General features: G+C 36.9%; 1 protein-coding gene across 1 annotated transcript; it reads right to left on the reverse strand.

Annotated features, from left to right (window-relative positions):
- Nucleotides 1-309: 309 nt before the first annotated feature.
- LOC145099063 (uncharacterized) lies at nucleotides 310-2,918 on the reverse strand. The gene is made up of 4 exons (XM_079036649.1): nucleotides 2,599-2,918; nucleotides 1,967-2,337; nucleotides 1,373-1,543; nucleotides 310-470 (listed from the first exon to the last, which is right to left on the reverse strand). The coding sequence occupies exons 1-4, from the start codon at nucleotides 2,916-2,918 to the stop codon at nucleotides 310-312; spliced, it is 1,023 nt and encodes a 340-aa protein (XP_078892775.1).
- Between the last annotated feature and the right edge of the window lie 8,788 nt (nucleotides 2,919-11,706).

Consider the following 11,706-nt stretch of genomic DNA (forward strand, 5'->3'; position numbering starts at 1 on the left):
CGAAAGTGGTTTTAGAACTGATTCAGCTTCTATCATTCCTAGTCCTTGGAGTATTCTATTAAATCATGCTTTTGGAAAGGCTTTCGTGAATATGTCAGCCAATTGGTCGGTGGATCAAACGATATGAATCTCAACGTTGCCATCTTCTACATGATCCTTGAAGAAATGATACCTCGGTGCTATGTGTTTTGTTTTTAAGTGTTGCACTGGGTTGTAACAAATGTGAGTTGTGCTTTCGAAATCACAGTAGAGTGGGATTTGCTTCATGTTCAGGCCATAGTCCCTTAATTGACTCTGAATCCAAATTACCTAAGCAGTACAAGATGCGGCAGCAATGTACTCAGCTTCAGATTTCGACAACGAGACGCATGTTTTCTTTTTGGACTGCCAGCTGACAAGTTTGCCAACAAGGAATTGGCATCCTCCAGTAGTGCTTTTTCTATCCAGCCCGCATTCTCCAAGATCAGCTCCTAAAAATGCTTATACAAAGAAACCAGATTTCGCAGGATACCATATACCAAGTAAAGAGGTTCATTTCAGATATCTAAAGATATTCTTAACTGCCACCATATGAGGTTCGCATGGAATGGCTTGAAACCAAGCACAATAACAAACGGAAAAAGAATATATGGCCTACTAGCTATTAGATACATTAAGGATCCTATCATTTGGCGATAAAGAGTCATATCAGCAGCTGGTTTTTCTAGAGATGTAGTTAATTTCGTTCTGAATGCCATTGGAACCTTCACTTTGGAGTCTCCCATCATACAGAACTTAGTCAATAAGGTCTTCGTGAATGCTTCGTGATTTATAAAAATACCTTCTAGTCTCTGTCTTATATTCAAACCAAGGAAAAAGTTAATTGGACCCATGAGCTCATCTCAAATTTAGTTTCCATCAACTTTTTGAATTGAGCTGTTAGGCTAGGATTCATAGAGCCAAAGATGATGTTATCAACATAAATTTCTACAATCATTAAGTGGTCACCCTCTTTCTTGCGAAAGAAGGTTGGGTCAACCGAACCTTGTTTAAATTTGGACATTTTAAGGGCGAGTGAGAGTTTCATACCAGGCTCTTGGAGCTTGCTTCAGACCATAGACTGTCTTGTCGAATATATAGTAGTGATCAGGATACTTCTCATTCATAAAACCCGGTGGTTGTTCCACGTATACCGTCTCTTCTAATTCTCCATTTAGGAAAGCACACTTAACATCCATTTGAAATACTTCGAAGTTTGTGTGCGCTGCATATGCCAAGAAGATGCGAACAGATTCTAACCTTGGAACAGGTGCAAAGGTTTCTTCATAGTCGATGCCTTCTTCCTGACAATATCCTTTAAGTACAAGTCTCGCTTTATTCCTTATAACATTGCCTTCTTTGTCCATTTTGTTGCGAAACACCCATTTTAAACCAATAACCGATGCATCTGGTAGAGTAGGAATTAACCTCCAAACCTTGTTTCTCTCGAACTCGTTAAGTTTATCTTGCATCGCTTGCACCCAATCGGAGTGATCAAGAGTTGTATTGACGGTTTTGGGTTCAACTTTGGAAACAAATGAATTGAACATGCAGAATTCCACTTTAGAGAATAATGCAATTCAATTCTCTTTTAACTAAGATCTCGTAAGAGCACCTGCAGAAGATTCGCCAATGACTTGAGTTTTGGGGTGATCCCTGGTCCATTTGGATAGAGGAGGATAATTTGGATCATAATATGGATCTAGCTCAGCGTCCACGTCTTCGAATTCTGATTAAATATTCGTATCATCATTCGTATTTGTATTCTCCCCCTCGAATGATGAGTTCGTTTCAAATACTGGATTCGTGTCTTCCTTCTAGACTGAACTTTCGTGTGCTATTGTTGAAGGCGGATCCTCCCACTAGAGAGGTGAGCTAGATGATGATGAACCATCCCCATGGAATATAGTATTCGAGTCTTGAGAATGGTTCGCATTAGATGGCTGACTTTGCATGTCCTTTTCAGTGTCATCAATTATCTTCTCCACTTTGTCTACCTTATTGTTAGTTGCCTTCGCTTCAGATGTAATGGCTTTCTCAGTTTCACCAAATAAAAGCATGAATTCCTCATAAAGATTAGCCAAAGGAATGGTCACTTGGTTTGATTGAGGAAAGATCTCTTGAGTTTGACTGTCATTCACTTGTGTCTTCTTTAAGTAATTATCTTCGAATCTGACATAATAGATTTCTTCAATCCTTTTGGATTGTTTGTTTAGAGCCCTATATGCTTTCTCCATTAGCGAATATCCCATAAAAATTCCTTCATCAGCCTTCGCGTCAAACTTATTTTGTTGTTCTTTTGAATTAAAAATGAAACACCTGGAACCGAAAACATGGAAGAACTTGACGTTAGGTTTTCGTTTATTGATAATTTCATAGGGAGTGACAGAAAAGCATTTATTAAGAAACGATATGTTTTTAGTAAAGCAGGTAGTGGGAACAGCATCAGCCCAAAAGTAAAGAGCCAGTGATGCAAATGAAAGCATGGTCCTAGCTGCTTCACACAATGAACGGTTTCGTCTTTCAACGACTCCGTTTTGTTGTGGAGTATAGGGAGCAGAAAAATTGTGAGATACTCACCTGTCGGTGAGGAATTTATCGAATGCTTGGTTCTTAAATTCCAGACCATTGTCGCTTCGAACATTGCGAACCACCTTTCGCAGTTGTAACTTAATCTGCTTGACGAAATATTTGAGCTTAGGAGTTGCTTTAGATTTCTGGTTAAGAAAGAACACCCACGTGAAACGAGAAAAATCATCTACAATTACGAGAATATATTTGTTACCACCAATACTTTCGATTGCAGATGGGCCATTAAGATCAATGTGGAGTAGTTCGAGTGGCTCAATAACCTTCGTGTTCACTATGGTTGGATGACTTTTCCTTCTTTTTTTTCCCATTTCGCATGCGGCACAGAGATGATCCTTTTCATATTTCAAGAGAGGAAGACCTCGCACATGATCACCAAGAGCTAGCTTATTGATGTCTTTGAAGTTGAGGTGCAAAAGCCTCCTATGCCATATCCAACTGCCGTTTAGCCTTAGAGAGCATACAAATAGCAGGTCTCCCTCGTATTGTATTAATGTCCAATGGATACATCTTGCATTTACGTTTCGAGTTAAGCAGCACTGATTTCGTCTTCTTTTCAATAATTTCGGATCCATCATCATCAAACGAGACCTTTAGACCTGTACCAACCACCAACTGTGAAACACTTATTAAGTTGTGTTGCAGTCCCCCAAAATACGCCACTTTGCGAGTTGAGAATTCGCCATTCGTTATCATGCCATACCCTTTGATTTCTCCAAGTGCATTGTTACCAAACTTCACGAGACCACCATTCTTTAGTTCTCTATATTCTCTTATCTCCTCCTTTCTTCCCATCATGTGAAGCGAACAACCATTGTCGATATACCATTCAGTGTCAAACTATTCTTCACGAATAACCTGCAAAAACTAAGCAGTTGTAGGAACCCAAAGGTGTTTGGGTCCTCGTGAGCCTTTTACAGAAACTGGATAAGCTGTAAAGAGATCAATCATATAAGTTCATTTTTTTAAGGTTGTTTGATCTTTCTTCTTTATTGTGAAAACCTTGATCTTGTAGTTTTCCGTTTCTTTAGAATCATATTGATTTTGGTTATACTTAGCTTGATTCTTGACGAACTCTCTCTTAACTTTCTTGGGGTTAGCAGTCGATATCTTAGTTTGAGCTTTAGAATTCGAGACTAACTTTCCCTTTCCCTTGACAACATTTGGTGATGCATTTGAGGGATGAGTTTTTGTTTTCTCAGTGTGCTTCTTTTGGAAAGAGGGTTTTTGAACAAAGTTCGCCTTTGAGCTGCAATTATGACAACGCAAACACTGACTAGGATTCGCATGCGAACGAGTTTTCCTACTCTGATTGGAAGGTTTTTCTCTGAGAACATAGTTGGAATTTTGGGATTCCCAAAATTTCTTCCTTTCATTGAGATTATTATGGTATCTCCTATTTCATAAACGTATTTGTTCAACGTGTTGTTCAGCGGACTCGTGAATATTCACTTGAGGTTTCGCTTTCCTGGAATAAGTTTAGTCCTTTGCTGACTGAGGTTTAGTTTCACTTTGAACTTCCTTGGTACCACTTGGGCTACCCTTCTCAAATGTTGAATGATTGTTCAGTGATTCTGCCACATATCTACCTTTAACTCTCCAAGAGGTTCTTTCAGACAGACCCTTCGCTTCATTTTCATTATGTATTGGTGCGGACCAAAAGAATTCATCACAACCATCATTGTTGTCTTCATTAACGACGGACGTAAGTTCAATAGTTTGATTTTTGTCTAGTCCTCCGGTGGCAAACACTTGATTGGGTACAGTTTAGACTTTAGGGAAAACAGTTGCTTTTGCTTTTAATGTTTTTGATTTATTTTGAGAAATACGTGCGAATTCAACTGAATTTTCAGAAATCAAACCTTTCGCAGGTTGAGGTTCGTTCTTAATGAACTCTGAGCAATCCACTTCGTCTTCTATTAAAATTTTGCTCATATCACTGTCCTCATCGAATTCAGATGTGCTTTCAACATTTATTTTATTTTCTGAATTCAATTTGGCACTCAATGTGTCGAATTTCAGAACAGTATTAGATTTGATTTGCTTCTTATCGTTTTCATCTAAAAGTTGTTTCAACATATTTTTGTGGTCTTTGGACTTAATGTATGATTCAATTCATTCTAGTCCAACCTTGTATGCATCTAAAGTTTCGTCTGAGGAAACTATGGATTCACATTTGTAACAATCGGTGTCTATTTCATCTTCCTTTAATTCAAGAAATGGTAAGATCATCTTATGAATTTTCTCATCAATTCCACAATCAAGGTGCAACTGAGTAATGTTAAAGTAAAGCCTTTTAGCAATCAAACATAAAAATATTATGTTGTTTTAAGAGCTTTAAATTGTCACGTTGCAAATAAATTAATTGATCCCTAGACTTAGACATCTCCGACTCGATCTTCTCAATCCACATTCGCCTATCATTGCTTTCTGGTGAAACCCTGCTCAATTGATCGGTTAGGTTAAAGTTTGTTAACCGTGTTCATTTTAAACTATCACTAATGCTTGAAAAAGTGAATTTTAGATCGTTTAATTCAGTTTCATATTTAGAAACAAGTATATTTAGAGATTCAAGAATGAAGGTTGCCTTGTTAATCAGTTGTTCGCACTCATTGATCTACTCTGGAACTGGCCGTGCCGCGAAACAGCTGTCATCGCCTCTTCCACTTTCAGTGGCACTCTTTTGTGTTTGCGACCCCTCGTTTGTCACCATCAGACACCTGCCAGCAAACTATGAACTCTCTTCCTTAGCAATGAACCCCCTTCCATGTGTGGGCTTGCGAACCTCATCATCCTCCGAATCTATTGACCAAACTTTAACTCCTCCAAACTCACTTTCAGCAACATTTTCCTGCACAATCAAAGCAGGCATTAAGTTATCATTAGTTTTCTTCTTCTTGAACTCCTCCAACTTTTGCATGTGGTACACCTCATCGTCTTCTCCTTCTTTCCTCTCATTCAACCTCCTCAGCATGCAATCCATGGCCAAATGGTTTTTGCCATGACAACAATTACAGTCATAGCCAGAGTCACCAATGACCTTTTTCTCCTTTTTTCTCTTCTTCCTTTTGAGAAGCGCTTTTACTTTCTTCCTTCATCTTTTCTGATCTATAACTTCCTAGCCAATTTCGGTTTTTGCTCAATGGAAATTTATTCCTTGCGAACCGCTTGGGATTCGAAACCATCAAGGAATATACCTCATTTGTAAGATCGCATTCAGAGTGATCAGATTCAGATTCATCCTCTGCAATGGTATTGCCTTTTGCAACAAGAGCTAGAGACCCCATACTAGAAACTACTTTCGCTTCCTTCGACACTTCGCTTTCATGTGCCTTAAGAATTCCAATCAGCTTAGCCAAAGAATAACTTTTAAACTGCTCGTGCACCTTAACTATAGAAACGACTACCATCCATTCGGACCTAAGCCCATTCATAAAAGTAACCTTTTGCTTGATCATTGCTCGTCCAATACCGTGTTTGATCATCCTATTGAGAAGATGGTTGTAGCTATTGAATGTCTGACTCAAATTTTCTTCTGGTTTTTGTGCGAAAGCCCCAAACTCCGAAAGCAAGAGTTTTTGAGTTGAATGCTCAAGATTTGCGTCAGTAGAGTAAAGTTCCTTGAGCCTGTCCCAGATAGCTTTCGCAGTATAACACGAACTAACCAAACGAAACGTGTTTGCCCGCAAAGCAAATCTGATGATCCTCATTGCTTTAACATTGCTAACAAGTTTCTCTTTCTCGTCCTGAGGCACATCTTTCACGTCAATAAATAGTTGGTTGTATTCTTTCTGAGTTTTGATGGTTCTTTTGGTCTCTGTGTGAACAAATGGACCTAGAGTAATGGCTTCCCATATCAGATAACCATTATTGTCTGAATTGAGAACGTAATCTTCAAAGTGGAGCGCCCAAAATTCATACTCATGTGGGAAGAGAATCGGGATCCTTGTAGTTGATCCAATATTGCTTGAGATATTCAAGGAGTTAATGCTAGAATCATCGTGTTACATGATGATGATTTCCTCGATACATGTTATGAATCAGATGTGTAAACTAAAAAAATAGTAGGGTAATATAAAGATCATTATAAGTCGTCAGAAAACCAATAAAGATGAGTAAACAAGATCCTATATTAGCGGAAACCCTAGTAGCTCAACAAACAGAAGAGATGCGTATAGATTACACAATCTCCTGCTCTGATACCATTGTTAGGATGAAAATCCTTGATGATCGATTAGATTCAAACAGATAAGTAAAGAACACAAAGATGATCAAACAAATACTGAATGATTAAAAGTCACGCCCCAGATGAACTCGATGTAGAATTTCAACTATAGAGGCGTGTTAGGGTTTACAAAAGATATCTTACCAAAAACGTTAACTGCCTACTGTGCATGCATGCACTATAAATACTTAAACCCTAATAAATGAGATGGCTAGACAAGCCCAAAACCGTATACAAGATTGACTAAATACTAAGCCTAATGACGCAACTTTAATACCCACCAATAGGATATTGCTATGTTGTAGTGACCTATTAGATTGGTAGATTTGTATGAATATTTGTATTTACTAATTATTGTTACTTATTATATATGTCGACATATCGGTGGTTAGGTTGTGGCGGGAGGCCAACAAACCATGGATGGTTGGGTTGAGGTAGTACTGCTTCGTGTGGTAGGCGAACAAACCCAGGATGGTTCAGTTAAGACTATAAGCCAAAAAACTCTGGGTGGTTGGGTTGAGCCAATATGCTAACAAACCCTAGATGGTTAGGTTAAGGCCATGGGCCAACAAACCATATTGCATGTATTGTACTTGTTATTATCATGTGGAGTATGTTGGAGGAAACTCATTAAGCTTTAGCTTAAAGTTTGATTTTATGGTTTTAGGTACATCAAAGGATATGGGCAAGGAGAAGGCATGATTATGCACATCATCTTGGATTTTATATGAATTATGATTTTGGGATACTCTGATTCATGTTTATGGTTTTGTAAGTCCATGTCTCCAACCTTCATATCTGAGTCAACATGATGCTTAGATGGTTAAAGTTTCTAAATTTATCAATTATAATGTCTCAAACATTCACGATCTAAACTTTAATACATCAAAATAACCTAAAGGACCAAGATAACATGCATGGCTAAAAGGGAAGGAAAAAGATCATAACTATCCTAGTCTATGAGGTCCACAAAGCATTCCAAACTAATCAAATGTTGTTGGAGTCCACTCAAATCCAAGATCATCCATAAAATAGACTAAAGATGCTAAAAACCACAAATGAAGAGATCTAAAGAACTGAAGGGTGACGACGATGTAAACGAGAGAAAATAGTTGATGTTGGGAAACGAAGATGAAGACATGAAAGTGCCTGATAAAGAAAAGAGTGTGGTAATGGTTGTCACGAGTCATGGAGTCAAGCGTAAGCATGATGAGAGCACCAACTCAAAAAGTAAAGAAAACAGAAAAAGGCATATAAAAGGCGAGTGGCTGCTTACAAGAGAAAATGACACTGGATGAAATTGAATAGGGAGATCCCTCTCCTAACCATGACAACATAAAGTGGGAAGTAGTCTGGCTCACAATGCCTACAAAAGAAGCGCTTCCGGGAGGCAACCCATGGTTTGGTTTCATTCTTCCTTTATTTTTCTCCTTTTTACTTTTTGTTTTTCTTGCTTTTGTTTTTTTCCTAGGATAGTAACTCATTTATTTTATTTTGTAAAGTTTATTCAAATGTACGATAAACTTTAAATGAGTTTTTGAAAAGAAGAAAATTGGTTTTAAACAAAATTACCAAACCACGAAGTGATAACTGGGGGGGGGGGGGGGGGGGGGGGGGGGGCAAAATGCATTTAATCCTAAAATGTTTTTCACCTTCTACTTTCACAAAATATCCATGACATTTTATTCTCTACCTATCAAAAAAACTTATGCAAAATCACAAATTCTCTTCTTATTTTCCTGTCCAATCCATTTGAAGGTATGACTTATACACTTTAGTGTATTTGATGTTGCTTTGGTTAATCTAGAACAAAAGAGGGCAATTTTACTCTAGGAATTTTTGAATTAGATTTATTTACTGCTAAATATCACATGCTTACTATGCTAAGATCATCCTGTGATTGAAACCTGTTTGATTTTCGAAACAGGCCCGATTTGGAACTACTATTGTTCATCGATGAAAACTGTGACATAGTGACCCTTTCACCACAACGTGAGAACTGAGAACACAATTTATATTTTAGGTTATTAATGATAATGTTTGGGTTGTTTTGGTATGGTTTTTTACCTGTTTTGCAGGACATGGCTCCCAGAAGAAGGTTGAGTCAGCATCCCCGAGAAAATATGCCACACTTGCACTTGTTTCATGATTTTCTGACAAACATCTCTGTGAATCATTTGAATAATTATAATAGGTTGTTTGAATGGCTATACAATAAGGATTTTGTTGTGTCCCGTACTAACAACTTGCAATGGTTAAACGAAAATGGGATCATGAGAAGAATTGAGCCATATTTGACAAAGGTTTTCATCGAAAATAGGTTTGCAGTGCTATGCAATGGGTGGATAAATTTATTAATGATAGTTGAACCAATTTATAAGGAGCTTTGTGTGGAGTTCTTTGCAACAGCTTCTTTTAAAGAAAATACTTTGGATGCTAATTATCGGCAAGCACTCACATTTTGGCTGGGAGGATAGTATCGGAAGTGCAGTTTGGCCGAGCTTACTTGAAGACGCATACTATATGATCGTGAAGAAGCTGAAATTAAGTCTTTCAGCATATTTTTAGAGGCCATGGTTCAGGATTTTATGGATGGGGTTCAGAATTATGAGTTTTGGTCCACTATTGCAAACGAGTTTTATGATCCAAGGTCATCACAAGAGATCCAAGTCTGGTCTCTTATTCACCGATTTCTCTACCGTCTCATCACCTTTAATGTCAATTATAAGAAACATTGGGACAAGGTTTCTAGTTTGAACCTTTTCTACTTATGGTGTATTCTCACACCAAAGTCTTTTGCAACATCCCATGAATTATGGCCTAATTCTTAGCCAATAAATCTGTGACCTCACGTGCGGGAAGTCGTATTTATGGGGGACATTTTGTGACTTAACTTGCAAGATCTTATGATATTTTGGAATCAGCTACGCTTCAAATATTTACACAAATTTCTAGTTAACGCCTTATGATAGCAAAGTTAAAAACTAGTAGAATTATGGTCAATGTCGGGGTGGATTTGCAATACCCACCAATGATCCGGAGGTACCAACTGGAGGAGTGGGAGAACCAGTGTAACAACCTCAGAGAAATAGGAAGAGAGCAGATACACGAGTCCATAAGCCACAAAGAGTCATGGATCTACAATATATCTCTTTACAAGTCACACGATTATTTGAGAGGGTAGAGGGGCTTGGTCTATATTTCGTCGATGTGTGGTCCCGAGATTCTTCGGTGGGACGTTCTTTGGAAGCTCTCATGCAGCACATGGAAGTAACACCGCCACCACATTTTGAAGCACACATGTCGTACGTTCATATATGGAAAGAACAATTTCATCGTGACGATGGAGAGGGCTCGAGTGGAGTTCGTCAATCAGACGAGGATGATGAGTGAATCTATCCTTTATTTTAGTATTTTATTTGTTTGGTTTGATTTTATTTGGTTGGTTTGATTTTATTTTTATTTTTCGTGGTGTGTTGTAAATTCTATTTTATTCTTATTTGTAACCGAATGATTTATTTTAATAAGGGACCAATCTTCTTTGTAGAGACTTTGATTTGACTATTACTATTGAATTGACATTAGTGAATACTGAATGAACCCTTCGGAACTTAGGACTAAAAAAAAGAAATAGAGAAATGCTTGCATCACTTTTGTATCCTACAAAATCATATTCCAAATCGATTAGAAAATCATTTAAAAAAGTCGATTTCAAATAATAAATAGATTTCACAGATGAGAAGAAAAACAATAAAATCGATTTCAATAAATCAAGTTTTGAGAAGAAAGAAATCAATTTCATAGTTGGTGAAAATCAATTTCTGAAAGTAAAATCACTTTTAGAGAAGAAAGAAAATCGATTTCACCGACACTGGCGGAGAAAATCATGATATTGATGGAGGCGGAAGCGATATTGGAGACGGAAGTGTTGGTGGAAGGTGATCAGCTGGGTACGGAGGGTAGCAGATCAGTTAAGGGGATAGATGCTATCAACTTTGATGAGGGTACAGATGCCATCATCTTAATTCTGGCTGAAAAAATGACATGGATCTCTGCCTCAGTCTATTGGCGGCGTATCGAAGAAAGGAGGAACAAGGAGACTTTTGTGGTAGACGTTGGTATGATTTTTTTGGTAACAACTCCTTGTTTCAAGGGATTTCAATGTATATCTCGCATTTATTTTTAGATTAATAAATTATGATAATAGAAAGTCACCAAAATACCCTTGAACAATTTATTAATTTTTTATTTATTATTAGTATTTTTTTTTTAATTTTGATTGTCCACAATAAACCCTACATCCACACAATAAATAGTTAGAATATATATATATATATATATATATATATATATATATATATAGAGAGAGAGAGAGAGAGAGAGAGAGAGAGAGAGAAAGAGAGAGAGAGAGAGAGTTAGGTTCAAATGTTTTTACTATTTGTAGGATTAATTCTGAACCAATCATTTTAGTTATTTTAAGAAAGTAATTAATGCATATTAAATGTTGAAGTTCTAATTAATGCTCATTATATCTTTAACATCTAATATGCATTAATTACTTTCTTAAAATAACTAAAATGATTTGTCCAGAATCAATCATACATGCACACAATAGATAGTTAGAACAATATAATCTAACTCTATATATATATATATATATATATATATATATATATATATATATATATATATATATATATATATATCACAATTCTAAAAGTATGTATGGTTTTAATGTAAGTGCATGCATTGTTTAACCCAAAATGGAATATGTTTAAAGAACATCAAACCACGTGCACTACAAGCTACATATCAATAAACATCATGTGTTAAAACTCCACAAAATTGGTCTTGACATGAACATGTCCAAATCC

Source organism: Lactuca serriola, chromosome 4 (genome assembly GCF_051521515.1).
Source record: "Lactuca serriola cultivar US96UC23 chromosome 4, Lser_US96UC23_V15, whole genome shotgun sequence".
Taxonomy (NCBI): domain Eukaryota; kingdom Viridiplantae; phylum Streptophyta; class Magnoliopsida; order Asterales; family Asteraceae; genus Lactuca; species Lactuca serriola.